The sequence below is a fragment of the Staurois parvus genome, unplaced genomic scaffold, assembly GCF_062004578.1.
Source record: "Staurois parvus isolate SC_StPar_1 unplaced genomic scaffold, SC_StPar_1.0 ptg000388l, whole genome shotgun sequence".
NCBI classification, from domain to species: Eukaryota; Metazoa; Chordata; class Amphibia; order Anura; family Ranidae; genus Staurois; species Staurois parvus.
Genome location: NW_028318184.1, coordinates 957,258 through 976,209, shown reverse-complemented (window position 1 = coordinate 976,209; position 18,952 = coordinate 957,258). Strand labels below are relative to the sequence as shown.

The following is an 18,952-nucleotide window of genomic DNA, read 5'->3' as shown; positions in this document are numbered from 1 at the left end:
ACTCTATTGATAGAAATGCTAGAACTCTAGAGTGTATGGCTAACTTTTTATCTCGCATAAAGAGAATTTTTTGAGGCAAATGGACTTTCCTAGTACCGACATAAATATTACATTTATCAAGTTAAGAATTAATATTTTTAATTACAGAATACATTAAAATAACTAAAAACATTATTACAAAGATTTCACAAAAGACAAAGAAAAAAAAATCTCTTTTTGTACAAATATTGGGATGTAAGTACTTTTTAAGATCATTATCAAATCTATCTAGCACACTTTCTAAACCTTTTTATCTCACATGGTGAATTTGAATATATAGGAATATAAAGGGTAAAAGAGGAGATGGCTTTTAGAGATTGTGTTTTTAGAGGCTATGCTCAGGTTAAAGCCTTGTTCACATCATACATGCATGAAAACTGATGGGAAAACTGCAGATTTTACTTGCAGAGACATCAGTTTCACATCAGTTTTCATGCATGTTTCAGTGAGTTTTTATGCACATTGATATCAGTTTTCATGTGCATCAGTTATGTGCCCCGTTCACACCACAGTGTTGATGTCATGTCAGTTTTTTCCCATGCAGAGAACTGCATACAAGTTGCAGATTCCTGTGCAGAAAAAATCTACACATGATACCAGCGTTGTGGTGTGAACAGGGCTCATAGAGAACAATTGTGGTTTTTTGTGCCCTTGCAGAATGCGTGTAGAAAAAACGACGTCTCTGTACCATGGTGTGAGCAAGCTGGTCATGTACTCTGCAAAGTAATCTAATTGATTGTAAAATTATATTGCAATTACTTTGCAATATAATTTTACAATCAATTAGATTTACCAAAACTATGTAATATGATTGCCCAAGCAATTCATTCAGTTTATATGAAATCAGGCAGGAACTACTCTACAGTTGTTGGTAGAACCTAAAGCGGAACTAAAACCATCTATTTAGAAGTTTAAAAAACTGTTATATTCCTGGCATGCCGGAAATGTTACCTGTCAGATTTGCTTGTGCTCTTAACCAAACTGTCAGAACATCAAATGGCTCATAACTGGTCACATGTGCAGTGCCATGGCAGTTGCAAATTAAACAGAGGCTAAGATGGCAGCTTCCTTGGCTGAAAAGGATAGGAGGGTTAAGTACCGCTTTAAGGAGATTGTTCAGTCAGATTGTAACTTGTATGGTTAGATTAAAACCCAGGCTGAGGGGTGAGGTTCATGGTTTGGTGATGTTTACTGTCTAAACATTCTAACCTAATGTCAGGTAAGACCTTATTTTTAGGTTTAACAAATGAAGCACCGAGGCATAATCAGTGTATAATAATTCATGCAACAAAGCTGTTCTTGCTGTAACAGTAGGCTAAAATCTTTGGTGCTGAAACAAATACATCAGTTTTTCAGTAGAGATCTCTTTGCTTGAGTTCCCAGGTCTGTATATATGCCACTGTCTTTAAGAAGAGTCCTACTCTTCTTTTTGGATTTTTGTTGGGAAGTAATAATGAGCCATGTCACGTGGGGGACCTGATTCTGGTGACAACTTGCCAGCAGCAGGATTGCAAAGAGACCATTTTCCTGTTCTAAAAGGAGCCTTTCCCTCTCTAGCAAGGGTTTTTTGGCAACATTTCAGGCTAGCGAAGCAGCAATTCCAAAGAGGTAAGTGAATGTCTCTCCTGGGTGATTTTGCTGCTGGCAATGTGTCTAGGAACCAAGACAACTATGATGAGCTGTTTCCACAGGAATCCCCAGGAGATGTAGAAAGTCAGAAGATACCAGTTTACCATGCTTTATATATATCTAATATATCACCTGTTAGTGGAGTGGCACATTGACATTTTTGTTTATCAACCTGTATTTGCGCAGACTGAAGGTATTTGTTAGCAGAACTATGGTTATCCAGTTGAGTTTAGGGTTTGGATATCATTAGATTAATGAAACCCATGTAGGCCTCTATCAGAAACAGTCATGACATTTGTGAAACCCTTTCATGACATTCAAGTATATCTTTTTTGACCTATCTTTGTAGATGTGCATCAAGCCAAGCATTTATGTACACGGGTCAATTCTGTGAGACGGCACAGCTTCATGGGAATGTCCTCGGCATGATGATTGGAGGAGTGGCTGGACTCATTGCTATGACTATTGCAATACTGTCTGTGATGGGCAGAAGATAAATTCACTGTATAAAATCAAATGGAAATCTGTACAATCTGCCTACAGAAACATCACTCATATTATTAAAATTATATAAATGGTACAAATGGTTGTCTGGTGTTTAACTGGTGTTTAAAAGAAAACAGATATGTGCTAAACCTAAACATTAGCTCAGCACGGCCAGTAGAGCAATGTAGGTGTTCTAGGGATAAACTGTTAGGTGTTCCAGTAATGAGACACTGCTATTTTACAATGGCATTATGGATATCTCTTTGTATAGCAATGACTGGCCACTGGGTGCACAACAGCACTGAGGGGGTCTGTATTCATAGGGTCTAACATGGTCAGCCTAAAGCTCAATTCGCACTGAATTGAAAACTCTGTACTTATTACTGTAATGCAGTCAAACTGCATATACATGTAGCAGTACCCCCGTAGGAGCCAGCAATTTGTTGGGTTCCTAGGTCTTTTCCCGTAATTGCCCGCAGCCAGGCACACATGCACAGTCACTCGATTGGCTCAAGAAAACGTTTAGGGGATTTTTCTGATGCTTTAAGAAGAGGTTGAAGTTGGGTAGGGGTGGGAAGTGGTGGGATGCTCAAGTAACTCCTAGTAACAAACTTGAGAACACTAGAACACTAAGCCCAGTCCCTGTATGAGCAGATAATAGAGAGGCTCTGTAGTAGCAGTACTGAGAAGGTTAAATCTTCCTCTGTGGACTGTGCAAGCAAAGTCCCTTCACAAAGAACTAGACAGACTATGCTCTTCAGGGCAACAGTTACAATGTTCACTTAGTTGACTTTATAACACACAGGAGGGGTGGCAGAAGCACTCTCCAGGATTGCTCACCCTTGTCTGTACTCACTGATGCCTCTGGATAAACCTGGTTGCTCCCTACCAGCATTCTGCAGACATTTGCTCCCAGAAGTACCAGAATTGATCCTTAGATGACAGCCCCTCAGTCAGCTTCAGTAACCCTTAGTAGCTCCAGGCCCTCCAGCCACCCAGATGGGGCCTCCACTTAGAAACGTATATGACAGAAGTGTCCAGGGAAGGCCCCTAGGCTGTGATCTTTCCCTCTGGAAGAAGACCCAGCTCCTCTAGGTTCCAAGGTATTTATGCATTCTCCAAGAATCCTCTGGGCCAGGCCTATTGGCTAGAGCTACATAAATATTACTCTGCTGCCCTTGGTCTCCAACAATCCCACTCTTCCTCTGCACAGTGTTCCATTGCTCTGTAAATGAGAGCATTATTGATTAGAGCACTGTGCAGGAGAAGTGTTATAGCACTGGAGAGCACTGTGTTGTGTGTGAAAGCAGAGGTCTGGCTCTCCAGTATGCTGTTACCACAAGAAAATGTAACCCTTGCCGCAGCACTTAATATGTTAGATAACACAGAAAGAAGTGTATTTATTATTGTATAGGCAATGCAGTAATAAATACCAAGGCCTCAACTAAGATTAAAAAAAAAAAAAAAACAGTACTAACTAAAACAACAACAACAAAAGAACTTTTGCTGCATTACTCACTTTCTCTTTATTGCTGTCCCCCACAGACAATCTGCTTTGTGGTCCAGTGCCAGTCATCCTCCATGTTTAAAGGACTATATACTTTAGATATCATTGTTTTGCGTTACTAGAACACCATTACTAATGAAAACCAGCACAAGGCAAAGTACTACGTGACAGGAACCTATCAGTATGGAAAATATTTAAAGTGAATAAAAACAACAAATATTTGCAGGGATGCCTGGAATGGAATGCCATTTTACATAGGCTAACATTAGACAGAATGACAGCCAGGTGTATTTGCACAAGCTGAAGGCAAACAGTATTTATCCTGCACTAAAATAAGATGTGAAATACCCAGGTTTTTATCAGAGGGAGAAGTAGCATATATTGCTTAACTAATACAGCTCCAAGATTCCAGCTTCTCCACTTGATGCAGCTCTCTCAAAAGTGATCTTACCTAGCCTCTTCCTAAATAAATCAATTTATAATATATTATGCCAAAATATTAGGTTAACATCATGTGCTAATCTCACTACTATAATGAAAAGAAAGCAATCATCAAAACAATATCTTCAAACTGGATGGCACCATACTGGATTATTCCTCATTATGAACCAATATCTCCTTCCTGCTTGGTGGTGCCAGCCAATTGATACCAAAATTAGCATCTGACCTCCGCCAATGAAATTATAGCCAACAAAAAGGTAAATCTCTCAGAAGCAAAGGAATTTTAATTACCTGTGTAGCCCTGGCCTTAATGTGCCTTTTCCCACTACTGATTATGTGTAGCAATGACCCCAAAAGAGTTGCTGGATTTCAATGGGTCCTCGACTGTCTTGGGGAGAGACGGTTAGGGGTACAGGGTATCTCTTGACCTCATCTACAAGTTAGCTATAGACTCTTTGGGCCTCTGCCACAGGTCAGTGTAAACTCTGTAGGTACTTATGAGTGGCTACCTTTGTTTCTTTGGCCTGTGCCACGTTCCAGTTTAGGACACACTAAGCCCAGATGGTAAGATAAGAGAATAAAAACATTCGTCTTCTGGCTTCCTCCTCTAGGCACAGGGCCTGGGAGGCAAAGACTGGACCTCTCATGGCATTGTTCTTCTCAGGCAGTGAGTCTTGAAGAGCAAAAGAACTCCTTCTGCACAGACATCCTGACCAGGAAATCTTAGGAGGCAAGAGCTCCTCTAGAAGGTCTCCTCAAATATTTATTATCTTCCCAGACCCAGTAATGATTTATCTCTTCATGAGACCTCCATGCCTGTCCTAAATGTAGCTGAGACAATCACTGCAGGAAATCTTCATTAGTAGCTGAGCTCACTGTACACTTGGAATATTTTTTCCACAAAAGATTTATTGAATAGAAAAAAGTAGGGTCATGAACATAAGCATGGGTTCCATCTGATCAATATATTGCTAGAAACATCTAGCATATACAGTGAGATTGTATCAAAAGTAAATCACAACATTTAGCACAAACACATGCAAACTGGTGGGGCGGACCCCATAAAAAAACTGGGAACAATAAGAGGAAGAAGTGAGCTTAGAAGGGAAACGAAGAGGAAAGGGCCCATATGAATGGGGATACGGAAAAGTATCGCCAAGGTCATACATTTATATGTAGTGAACCGGGGGGGATATTCATAGATAGATGGGGTATTTTGGAGAATGCGCAGGGATCAAGTGGTATGAGGTATGTTAGCTCTTGTTATGACTCTAGATCAGTCATAGTCATATCGGTCCCTAACAACTAGGGACACTAACACTTGAGAAGGAGATGTATTGTAAGGGATCAACACTATTATAAGGGATCAACACTATTGTAAGGGATCAACAACAATATTTTTATTGCATGCAGAAGGGTTGAGGCAAGGCAAAGCAATATGATGCAGTGGATGTTGGCATTTGCAGCATTTGAAGGTAAAAAGGAATATTTCTTTCAGAGCTTTAAAGTGTGTCTTGCAGGAACAATACAGAAACTCACAATGAGGAAAAAAGGAAATGACATCATACAGTAAGAGGGAGGATACACAGAAATTTGAAGGGAATTAAAACAATGATGACATGGTAGCAGCATAATCATAAACAATTTAATTAGTGAAACGGCAAAGGAAATAAACATAGATGTAATTGCATTGCTCATATACTGTAACTGCTGAAGCCAACTGGCATAAACCCCTCAGTGATTGTCCAGGGCTAAATACATTTTCATAACCTAATACATTTTAATTTACCACTTATTATTAGCAGGCAGAAGCAATGTCCTGTGGCTTAGGGCACGGGTGTCAAACTGGCAGCTCTCCAGCTGTTGCCAAACTACCCATGACGCATTGCAGGATTGACAGTTACAAGCATGACTCCCAAAGGCAGAGGCATGATGGGACTTGTAGTTTCGTAACAGCTGGAGGGCCATTATTTTGACACCCCTGGCTTATGGGAAACCCAACAAACACAGATAACATAAACAAAGCTCAAGCTTGCTATAGCCTAGCTGCAAACACTAAATGTAGATGTTGCCAGTGATGAGGGAGCGGGGGGCAGTGCTGAGCCACGTTCTGTGATTCTCATAGAAACACAGGGGCGGCCTGGGAGTGAGCATGCACGAGTGCCACCAGAACAAGCGGCTTACAATGGGGTCACTTAGCGGGACGGGAGAAGCATACAGCTGCGGCGGGCGATCGAAGAAGAGGATTGGTGCTGCTCTGTGCAAAACCTTTGCGGAAGTTACCAAATGTATTTGATATTTTTAGGGGTTGAGCTCGTTGATGGTCTTCCTGATCTCTGGGCATCTTCCAGTGATGTTATTCTGCTCTTGAAGCATGCATGCCACTCAAAACATCTCGAACGACTTGCCGAATCATGTCAAACATCTCTGTGGCAGATTTGCCCCATTTCAAGCAGAATTTCACGTTTGCTCTTTGTTCTAACTTGCTATCCATGATGAAATAGCAGACACGGTAACGCAAATGGTCAAAACCAGCACCAGTTCCCGATATACACAGGACTAGATTGTAAGCTCCCATGAGCAGGGCCCTCCTATCCCTCTTGTATTGAACTGTATTATCTCCCGTTATATTGTAAAGCGCTGAGCAAACTGTTGCTGCTACATAAATCCTGTATAATAATGTCTTTTGGCACACTGACTTATGAAGGTCTGTGCTCCCTGTGGCTGTGTGTGCTGCCATCTGTTGGTGTGTTACAAAACTAGTCTCGAAACCTTTTGATTCCACCTTATAAGGTATCAGATATGGCTGCCAACATGTACATACAGATTTACAAGTTCTACAAAGGAATTTGGGATTTTAGGACATTAGCACATATGCATAAAATTATTTACATCAAGATGATCTCTTTTTCATGTATATCATTACTCACTGAAAAGACTTTAAATTCTATTTAGGTTTACAGGTACCTGTATAATCACACAAACATATATACACCAGATAATATTTAAGTTTTTTAACAAACATTGGAGGAAAGGTAACTTTATCCTGATTGGCTTGTATAGGCAACACAGAAACTTCCTTTTAGTCTTGATGAATGTAGAAAAAAATGAGATTACAGTACTGTGGGCCCTCATTTCTTTTTCATGTGGTCACTGGAAGCATCAGAGGTGGACATTGTTGTTGCTGTTGAAGTTTTCTATGGAATAAAAAAAATAGCTTTCTATTAGTGCGATAAAAATACCAACTAGGTATTAATTTTTATGGATCATTGTTTTTTATCGTATGTATTTGGTTCTCTCTCATATATGCTGAATCTGGAAGAAGTGGTAAGTATTATGCTGGCCACAGGATGAAGAAACTCATAACTGACTCCTCATACAGCATGGATAGAAGAATCTCCCCTATCAGCTGTTGTATTCAGCTGCTGCAACTACCGTGGCTGTCTGAATACCTAAACAGTGTCTGTGTCTGAGAAAATACAATCACTATTCAGTCAAAAAATTTCCACTTTCCTCCTTCAATTTTTTAATTAAAGTTTGTCAAGCTGGGTGAAGCCAACAGGGTTCGAATTTTGTCCTATTCTGCACAAAATTTGAGCAGTGTAGGGCCAGTCTAGCTTAAAGCCAAACTCCAGCCAGACTAACTATGTAACTATATATGTAACTATGTACAAATAGCCGTGTGCAGTGGTCCACCCCACTAGGCATCTTTGGGGTACATCACTTTGACTTATATAAAAAAGGATCAGGAACTTCATACATTACTCTTCTTTTTATATTAAGTGTGTAGCAGGTTTAGAACAGTGTCAAAAAACAAAACCCCATCTCTAGACTCTCTGACTCCAAGGTCTCATTACCCTTTCTCAAGCAGAAGTTAAAGTGATGCGTTAGCTCAGAGGTGCTCAACCTTTTGAAGAGCAAGGGCCGCTTAAGTGATTTGGTAACCAGTTGCGGGCCACGATAAAATGAAATGGTTCAAAATAACATATTTTTTATTTTGAATAGCATAATGAACATTTTCCTCCTGCAGCCGCTGAATGCCAGCGGGAGGGAGAGGAGGAGAAGCTGGTCTACAGCAGCTGCAGGCGGAAAATGAAAAGGATAGGTTCCTGTATTTGCAGCCCCTCCTTTCCCAGTGTAAAACAGAAATGTGACAGGAAGGCCGCACAGGCCCCCTGGAGCATGGGGGCGGGGTCACCATTGCCACTCCTGAGTCTACACCAGTGGTTGGGGGGGGGGGGGAATGGTAAAAACACATCTCAACTATGGGGTCTTACCACCCCCAAAACAAAAAATGTAAACAAGCCCGTACTGTTCTGAGCCCCTATAAGGCTGTGTTCACACTGATGCACTACAGTTTACCTGCAGCACAGGTGCAGCTTAGTGTACCTGCAGCTTTCATGCAGGTTAGCTGAGCTATGCCATAGACTTCTAATTTATCCTGCAGGTGTGGTGCACTTTTTGTAAGAGCAAAACTCCTGCATTCCGTATGAGGTCGAGGGACACATCAGAGGGCTCTGATGGACACATCAGAGGGCTCCGTGGGCCACAGGTTGGTGACATCCGATTTAGTTCTTGCTTGAGGAAGGGCAACATGAGAGCCTAATTAGGGTGAATATGGAGCTTTTTTTCTGACACTGTTCCTATTATGTTATACTTTTGATGTGTTGAAACAAAAAAAAGTTACTTGTTCCTGATATCGATGCATACACTACTATATTGACCAGTCGATGCCTGAGTGTGCCATGTTTGTTTTTCATATCTCCCAAGCATGAACAGTGACCGCACTGCAAAAACTGTATGGAACTAAGAGGTGGCTCTTGTTCTGTAATGTTCTGCAGTGCAGCTCTGCAATGGCTATCAGAGGAACACTAAAAAAATAGGTATATATTCATTCCCAGTGAGTTTTTTTTTCCTGGAAATACCAGAATATGCTGGCCACAGGATGAAGAAACCCCATACACACGATGAGAATATCTGACGAATGGTCGTCCCATTTCTTTTTTTTCCCCTGCTAGTCTAATGTTGAAAATAAAGCTGTGTACTAATGATCAGATTATTGTACAATCCCTTCAAAAGCAATTTTTTGTACGTTATTCTTTCCATGTGTACGGGGCATAAGAGTGCACTTGCATTCTGAGCACCACAGTGCAGCCTTTGAACATTCAACTTATTAGCCTTCATTAGTGCAAAATATGGAACAATGGCATCTATGCCGCAAGACTTATAGCACTGACATTGAACTACTCCATATTGAATCTCAGCAGCAGAGTGTTTGGTACCATGTTAGCCATTGACAAAATGAGATATTTATAGTGAACATTTATTGGCTAACAAAATAGATAGCAGTGCAAGCTTTCATGGCACAATGGCCTCTTCTTTAGGCTTCTTCAGGCCTGAAGAAGAGGCCAGCTTGTCTTGAAAGCTTGTAGTACAATCTATTTAGTTAGCCAATAATTTGAATCATCATAAATCCAATCTTCTCATATTGAGCTTCACAAATGAAAGACCAGAAACTTACAGCTGAGGATCCCTTGTTGAAGAGCACTTCCCGAACCTAAATGTAGATAAAACAACAGTTATGTTTTAGTATTAATACTAACTGTGAGTCACTGATGTTTAATGACAAGAAGACAACCACTATGCCAAAGCAACATATCTTGAAAACAAGATATAGGCACAGAGAGCATTGCAGGAGATTGTTAGGGGATTGTTTTAAGATTAACCTCAAGAGATGTACAGAGTTTATACTTTGCTATAAGGTTGAGTCCCTTGAGCCTGTTAGTAATTTCAGAGGTGTTTTCAGAGACGACAACCAAAGGTAAATAGGTTGATTGGGCACCCTTGTTCTCTCCTCTGGTCTACGACCAACACTGAAACCTCCTCTCATAGACATCTTTTGCTTGGACCCATGCAGTTCACTTTATCTATATGGAGGGAGTGTAGGGTTAAATTTGTCCTGTCTTCCCTGTGTTCCCCCTTGACCAATGTCATATTTAATCCCTGTCTCCCAAATAGCCTGGCCTTGACTCATGTGTGTCCCTGGGCCAAGGCCAATCTATTTCAGTTGCGACATTTGGTCCACCCAGCGACTAAGCTTAAACCCTTCTCTGAGATTCAAAAATCCACTTGTATGCCACCCCACCAATATTATGTGTATCTACAGATACATCATTTCTTTTCCTCCAAGGCCTCTTCTTTGACTCTTGAGAAACCTACCCCCTTTCAGCGTATCTGCATTCAAGGCCCGTACCAACCAGGCATAATTTCCTCTACGTATAAGCTGCTGTTAGATGCCTGCCCCCTTTCTATTGATCTTTATATGCATAAATGGCCCCAAATCCTCCAATGTGACATTGCCTTGGATCAATGGAGCAGGATTTGGGAGGTTGCCTCCAGATCTTCTGTATGTGTTGTATATAAAGAAAAAACTTACAAAATTCTGATGTTTTAGTATAGGACTCCTGAGGTTCTCCATGCTCATAATCCAAATGTTTCTTCTGTCTGCTGGCATTGTGGCAAGGAAACTGGCGCTCTTTTCCACACTTTTTGGGCTTGCCAGTACATTGCACCCTTTTGGAGAGAGGTCCTTAACCTGCTACGGCTACTTTTGCGGGCTCCTATTTCATTTGATCCCATCCACTTTTTGTTGAGCCTACCTTTTTCATGCCTCTCCAAATTTGCAAGGAAACTTTCCACTCACATTTTATCAGCGGCCAGGATTACATTTCCCATGCATTGGCTTTCTACTACGCCTCCTACGCTATCAGAATTGTTGAACGTTATAGCGGAAATTAGACAAATGGAGTACCTCACTGCTTTGCACGCTAACTTTGTACCCACTTTTGAAGCAGTTTGGGAACCATGGGATACTTCCAATTCCAATTTGTCTACTCAATTGTCTGTAAATGATTGTTAATTCACTGTTCTGTATTGACATTATGTGTATTTATGTACCTCTCATCTATGAGCCTATTTCTCTGTCCTTTTGTTGCATTGTTTTTGTCATACCGTGTTTCTATGCAACTCTGCTTGTTGTAAATGTTTGAAAATCAATAAAAAAGTGAATCACAAAAAAATAGCCTGATTGGATGTTAGATGAGACCCTAGGTGCACTTCATACCTTGGAAACCTTTTAATTCTAGTCTCTATAGTCAGGTATACATAGTCTTAAAACAAAAAATACAAAAGTACCTACTAGTCCTCCACTAATCTTCGGTATTCATTTAAATACTCCCAACATTAGTTACCTGAACTGGTCTGTTTCTCACAACCCCATCTGCAATCCTAAACCACAAAATAACAACAACCAGACTTTGACTACCAACCCCCAAGTAAAATTAACATTATATGACACGTTCAGTTTTAAATAAAACATATTCACCTTTATTCACAACATATTATAAATTATTGAGGATTTTTTTTTATCAGTAGGGCATCTGGTTATTCCTATACACAAACTGTTTTTCAACCTGTATGTATATGCAACCCAACCTGCAAATTGTGTACAAACAATCCTGTCCCAAACCTATATTTTTATTACTCCCATTTTGTAAGTGAAATGATTTTTTCTCTAAACATAGTTCTACTTTACTAATATAAAAGGGACCTATCATTCAATTGTATATACAAAAGTCACCTGATTCATGGAAAAAGTTATAATGGGTCTGTATTAAAATTGAAAAATAGCATTTCCAAAAATCTGCAACTTCATTTTTTGTAATAAGTCTACAGGTTAAACATACCTTTTTTTCTGTGATACAAGTCAGCAAAATGAAGAAGCCCTGTGAAAAGGTTAAAATTAAAATACATCAATAAAATTTCGGTACATTAAAAAGTTAGTGCACCCAAAACAGAAAGTTCAGTTTATGGTAGATGACAGAAAATAAAAGAGATTGTGATTATTATGAGGGGCTTCCACTCTTCCTGCTGGAATGTCAAATCTATTTTATATTATGAAGGATGTAACAGGAGGAGCTTTGGACTCATCAAGATAGATGGGAATGCCCAATACCTCCACAGAACTGGAACAGAGTCAGGAATTATGGCAAGGAGATTGCGGTGTTGGCATATAATCGTAGATATGAAGCCAGTGTAACTCATCACACCATACTCCTATTATTAAATATCATCTTTAGGTGGGCTGACCCTTTAAAAGATAAGTAAATTTTAATAAAACTAATTTGGGTAGAAATTGTATTTTCTACATATTTCCTTGTCTGTACATACTGACCCATCTGAACATATAAGTAAGATTTCATCTTACTTCTGGACCACTTGTCATCAAGGCAGAAATGGAAGGAAATTTTTGGAAACAGAAAGGCTACTTAAACCTAACAAAATGTTAACTCTTCCCTGCTCTCCACATTGCAGAGTCAAAAGCTATAGTACACACTATGAGAAAATCGGACAAACGATCATCTGATTTTCCATGAAAATGCATATCATGATGTAGTTGAAGTGGTATTGACTTGTAAGGAAATTTTGGCCAACAAAGGCAAATGTAAGCAAACGTAGCTACATACTAACGTAGCAGAAGAGGAAGTGTAGGGTCATTCTTTGCTACTGATCATGAGCATATTTTTCTATTCGATTATTTCTGTACGATTATTGCACAAATTAACAGAAAATTGGACTTGTGTTGACATACGATACAAATGTTCTAGCTTGCATCCTAGGTTTTCGTTGAAAGCACTATACTAATGATCATATAATCGTCTGATCATTCCTAATATGAACATTTTCGTATGATTTTCTTATTATGTGTATGGGTCATTACCCTTACTTCCTGTGCTGGTGACCACTTGACACAAAGGCAGGAAGTGAGGGGGAGTCTGCAAATCTTTTATTTCAGTCGCCTTGTTACGCAAATGCACTTAGTATGGTCTGAAACAACATATTATCTCCTCTCCATAATATACAGATAATTGACCCATATGAAGTGTCTCTATCACTTTCTATAAATTATAGTTTATAAGTAGCATGCTATGATGTAAGAATAGATTTTCAGAGCTAAGAAATCCTGTGTAAATTCTGCACTTGGAATGGATGTAGGGGACAGATAGCTGTAAATAAACAAGTACAACTTATGTAGGGGAATTTGTTTAGTCTCTGTGTATCACTTGAGGCCAGTCACTTCACTGGGGTAGGAGGAGTTTAAGAAATGACACTTGGCCTAGGAGGGAAAGGAAGCATAAGTTTAGCCCCGGAAATGTTCACTTGTAGTTTTGTATAAAAAAAAAAAATATTCCCACTTTTCAGGACTATGTAGGGAAAAATATTTGGAGAGCTCACTGGCTCAAGTTAGGCTGCTCACAACAGACAGGACACCCCTCCAGTGGGTACCCAGCAGGTTACCAGACAAAAAATAAAAAGTGCACCAACGAAAGAAATGCCAAACCAAAGGATAAAAGAGTTCAAGTTAATTTATTGGCTTATACTAAAACACCAGCCGGTGGTCTGTTGTTGTTGGGGGGGTATTTTGTTGCAGGTGGTCCATCGTTGCTGGAGGGTCTATTGTGGCTGGCTGCAGGGGATCTATCTTACTGCTTTTCTTGCTATCATTAACGCATTCTATACAAAGTGCTTAGCACCACAAAATAACACTTGGTTCTGTATTCTCTAAAATGCCAGTACTGGGAGGTGGGTAGGGGGTAGAACCAAGGAACAGTTCTTGGAGGTGGGTAGAGGTGAAGACAAGGGGACTTGGAAAGGGAGAACTCCTGCAACTATTCTCTCAGGGTAAAGACTCTGCTCACAAACCATGTGAATGAAGCTACACATCTGTAGCACAGTTTTACATAAGACTTGGCGTACTCCAAAGCTCGGGAGAACTTCACTGGGATCCTAGCTGGCCTACACAATTCAAGGGTTATACCCTCTTTATCAAAGCCAAACCTTCAGGACCCTCTCAACACCTTCTCAGCACAGGTTTGGCTCTTATGAAGAGGATATAGCTCTCAAAATGTATAAGCCAGCTAGGATCCCGGTGATGTTCTCCAGAGCTTTCGAGTACACTGAGTCTTATGTACAACTGTGCTATAGATTTGTAGCGTGATAAGCTGTTTCATTCACATAGCGTGTGTGTATATTTTAACGTGGATTAGTAATAAACGTCACATGGGATAATGCACTAGGCTGGTGCACCCTCTGTTGCTTGTGTTTTATATTTGGTTTTGGGACTTCTGCAGTCCTCAGAGGGCAGTTAGGCTGGAAGTAGTTGTCCTGTGTTGTGAAGCAGATACTTATGAAGAACCATTAACAGACTAGAAGGAGGTGGTTGTTTTGTACGTTATATTCTCTACTTTTGTACTTCTCTACGTTATATTCTCTACTGATGACTTATTGACCTATGCCATCTTCAGGTATGATAACCTTTACATTCATAGACTGAAATGCTTGTCATATCTCTTTTACACAACATAACATTTTGTTTTAGGATTTTGGGTCTAAACCCAATCACTAAAACATCAAATAAGGTTTAATAAGGTTTAATATATTAATGTAATTGTAAAAGTTGCTCTCAAGTTTTTTAAATCTGCAGTCTTCATTAAAATAGTACATGGTTACCCTGCTGGTCCTTGTTTGGGCATTTTACATAATAAATGACAACCATTTCACAACTGTGCCCTGTGTGTGAAGTTCACATTTTTCTACATGCAAGCCTGGTACTAACTACAAGTTGCTGTGCCAATGAATTGTGCAGGCCTGAACCCATATTGTCACTATGAGGGAGCCTGTCCAAAGCAATGATAGAGAGCCAATGCTCAAGCAAGTACATACAGACAGGAAGTATCTAAGTTTGGATGAAGGCGATCAGCAGCACTGATATACAAAAATGGATAACACAATACGGTAAAACAGTAATTTGTCATGGAAACTATTAAAATTAAACAGTGCTTTAGCAAATGTTTTTCAGATAGGGTTTACATCAGCTTTAAGATCTAATGTCATCCAATAACCAATAATTACAATAGCTATTTTTCCTGGGTAGTGTGTTACCTGAAAAGCATTCATCCCAGCAAATCCATAGGTAAAAACTTGTCTTGTTAGATCATCAAGATTTGTTAACAAAGCAAAGCCAAAAGACCAAGTCAATCCAAACACAGGCGTTAATACCACAATAGCCTTTAAGATGCTCTTAGCAGTCTCCTTGTCATCTGGTTGATTGGCATCAGAAACTGATGGCCGGGCTAACTTGGCTATGACTACCAACAGTGCAAAGAAGTTAAACACAATAATGGAACCAGCTGGGACTGCAAACGCATAGATAGCTCCGCTTTCTGGGTTCAACCAACAGATTTTTTCATGGCGGTATTTGCCTTTTGGGTAATAATACAAGAATGTGCCAGCAGCAATAATGGCTGGGAAAAAATATCCAGCGGTAAATGAAAGAGAGACAAATATTTTTTTACGTAGATGGTGGAACACAAAAAGGAGCTGGTGGAGGAGCATTACACTTTGAGCAAAGGTCCAGAAGAAAAGGGCCAGGTAGAAAAAATGGTTTAGGAAGGTTATTGACAAGCAGATCAATTGCTTTGCTATTATTGAAGGAAAGGCAGATGACAAGAAGAACACGTCTGCACATAGCAAGGACACTGTAATGTTGACCAAAGAGATGTGTCGGAAATATGAGATGTTGGTCCTTGTGACTGTCTTCCACACAAAGCCTTCTATCAAGACACAGATGCAAAGGGAGCATATGGAAATCCCAAGACCAGCATAAGTAATTTCATCAATTAGCACCAAAGAATCTACATTGATTGACATGAGTACGGCAAATGAGGTTAAGTGGCTACAACTGCAGAATGTCGTATTAGTCCCCAACATTGATGTACATCCAACATCTGACCAAGACCCACCGAAGCCTGGCAGAGAGAAGTCCCAGAACACACAGTGCTGGGAATACATTTCATCCGATGTATTTACCACGAATGACATCTGGATATTGGATGAAGCATAGCTTGAATCTGACATCTTTATAGAAGTAGACTGCACAATGCTGTTTAGCTGTGAATCATTACTGTTCTCAAATATACTTGGTAAGAGGTTTCCGATGGTGCTGAACACCACACTAGTGATCTTGAGGTTGTTTTGTTGAAGGAGTGATGATATTGTCTGCTTATCTATTGATACACTCACTGTGGCAAATGTCTTTTGATAATCTTCTTTCTTACTTCCTTGCCCATAAGAGTTGCCCTTTATTTGGATATTATCAAGGTCAATCTCAAAGCTTTTATTTCCTGCCTGCAGGAGCTGGCTGAAGCATTCTACAGACTGTAGTACTTTGGAAGCTGGTGGACTTGTGGAGCTTCTCCACAATGGGGAAAAGTCAGGATCTATGAGGTTGCTGGCAAGTGTGAGAAACTTCTGAAATGAAACACAAAAAGCCATATTTTAAAGCTGCGCTCCAGGCAAACATAAATATGCAGATAAAACACACTGTTTAAGGGTCCATATTTCTGTCCATCTAGAGGTTTTTACAACTCTGCCACACAGCACAGCCCTGTCTTGCAGGGCAGAAGAACTGATTTTTTTTTAGCTACAGTTAAAGCAGAGTTCCACTCACTCTGTAAAAAAATAAAAGTCAGCAGCTACAAAAACTTTAGCCACTCACCTGTCCCACGATCCCGCGTTGCCCCCGCCGCAGCCCGTTTCACCGGCCGCCCTGTATTCCAGGTGCCGGCATCTTCAGTGTGGGCACCCGGCTATGACAGCTTATGGCTTCACAGCTGGGTGCCCACTGCGCATGCGCGAGTAGCACTTCGCTTCCTGAATGGCCCCATCGTCTTCTGGGACCTTTCACGTGTCCCACAAGACTTTGGGGAGGGAGGGTAGGAGGACAACTTCCACTTCCAATCGCCTAGGTGATCGCAGCAGAAGTGGGAGCAGGTACCTGTCAGATTCGGGTACCTGGTCCCCCCCGCTCCCCAAAGGTGCCAATCCTTAATGGGGAGCGGGGGACCAATCGTTAAAGTGGAACTTCCCCTTTTGGGTGAAACTCCGCTTTCAGTAACACTTAGAAATCTTGCCCCTCTCCCAGCCTGTGACTAGACAAACAATGATAAACTAATTTCTCTTTCAGTTTGCTCTTCCCTACTATCGGCAGGTTTCTTGTTAGCACCTGAGCACTACAGCACAACTGATTGGCTCCTTTCCTTTGAGCTCTGCTATACAGGGGCTGCAAGAGGCTGGTACCAAGTCAGATACAGGCCCTTAAACTTCTTAGAAAAATACATTAACGATGTATTAATGGTTACATAGTTGTAGTAATCTGTGTATTTTCATATCTGCCCATAGTTAAGCTTTAAAGTGAACCTGAAGTCTGAATAAAGTTACAAAGTCAAACAGTAAAGTTTTACTATGTTATAAGGAACCTTGGAAATGTTAAATTTGCATAAGCAGCGACCTAAAAATGTACATTTTGTCTTCAGTTTCTTTGCCTCAACTCGTTGAAAAACCTCAGTCCCTTTTGCACACCTGGTTAAAAGAAAGTACTGAAAGCACTTATAAGAACACCAGTATGGATACCTTAACCTTGACTGTGAGTTAGTACCAGGAAATTGACACAAGACCATGTAGTGGTAAATTAACTCAATGTATTGGTAAGGGTTAGACTAAATGGTGGTTTGAACATAAATGAGCATACAGATGATAGGTTCAGAAACAGTCTGCTAGACAGTATAATCACTATGCCAAAATAACTAGAAATAAGTTCTGTAACAATAGACTGGAATCAATGCATACATCAGCAAAGTCAGCAATAGAAAATGTATATAAGCATTAACTACAGTGTGAATAATAATTCTATAACTAGTATAGATTACGCTCCAGGAGAATGGCTAGGGTATGGCACATTGTTCCCTGAGAGGCACCTCTGAGCATGAGCATTAAGTAAAGGTCCCTGTGAAGCAGCTGTAAAGAGGCAGTCTTTAGTCATAACCCTTCAGTTGGCTAGCATTTGGGCCCAGTTGTATCATTGATGCACATGAGAACAGTCCCAGTCAAACCAGCAGGGAGCAATAAAGCTACTAGATGACTGTATGGTCAGTTCCTAAAGGACTCAGTCTCTCTAGTAGCAGATAGTAAATCCTCACAGCAGCAGCGCACCCAGTGATATCACAGCTAACCATCTAGTCATACACAGTGATTAGTCCACTTTCTGTACTGCCCAGGTGACTTTGGCTATCGGTATCTCCCAACTCAGCACTGCAGATCCCGGCCAGGCCTCTGATATGCAGCAGTGATGGTGCACATTGGACAGTGATGTGCACTCTCTGGTCTCCCTCATGGCAAAAGGAGGTTAATCCCAGTACAGTCCGGAAAATTACAGCTCTTGCCCCTCCACCTGGCAATCTCCTCTTTGGGGTATGTAGTTCAAAAGCTTTTGAGCACCAAGGCAGAGTCCCTGCAGTGCTGACTGACTCAGTCTATTGAAGTCTTCCTGCTCAGCACCTCAAAGCAATATCTACAGAGAGCAGCTGCAGCCAGTGTTTCTCTCACTCTCCATTCTTAGCCATGTACCTGGCTACACACCGTACATTTTTCTGTCTTTTCATACTTGTTTACTATGGAAGGAACAACCTGTGATGTTTATTTGGGTGGAAAATATGTTTTACAATAAAATGATCTAATTAAAAAAAAGTGGTTGTAAGCCTAAAAAACTACATTTTGCTGGCAGGTAGGGTCTTTTGGTGGAAGGAAATGTATAGTCTCTTCTGCAAAAATTAGTTTACTCACTAGAGAGCACATTTTTCAAATATGTACACTGATTGAACATACACGCAGTACAGTGTACCCAGTGGTGTATTAACTCATTGTGCTGCCCTAGGCAACAATGAAATAGGGCAC

The 18,952-nt window shown here is 40.5% G+C and overlaps 2 protein-coding genes across 2 annotated transcripts in view; one reads left to right on the top strand and one right to left on the bottom strand.

Annotated features, from left to right (window-relative positions):
- The window catches only part of LOC149455749 (meprin A subunit alpha-like), a 51,569-nt gene extending 49,317 nt beyond the window's left edge, over positions 1-2,252 (top strand). The window contains exon 14 of the mRNA XM_089685894.1: positions 2,018-2,252. Within this exon, the coding sequence (XP_089542020.1) occupies positions 2,018-2,165 (148 nt within the window). The 3' untranslated portion in view covers positions 2,166-2,252. The remainder of the gene's footprint in view (positions 1-2,017) is intronic.
- Positions 2,253-5,477: 3,225 nt separating this feature from the next.
- The window catches only part of LOC149455748 (adhesion G protein-coupled receptor F3-like), a 51,119-nt gene continuing 37,644 nt past the window's right edge, over positions 5,478-18,952 (bottom strand). The window contains exons 13-16 of the mRNA XM_089685874.1: positions 15,104-16,471; positions 11,848-11,886; positions 9,624-9,659; positions 5,478-7,299 (exon numbers count right to left, since the gene is read on the bottom strand). Coding sequence (XP_089542000.1) covers positions 7,234-7,299; positions 9,624-9,659; positions 11,848-11,886; positions 15,104-16,471 — 1,509 coding nt within the window. The 3' untranslated portion in view covers positions 5,478-7,233. The remainder of the gene's footprint in view (positions 7,300-9,623; positions 9,660-11,847; positions 11,887-15,103; positions 16,472-18,952) is intronic.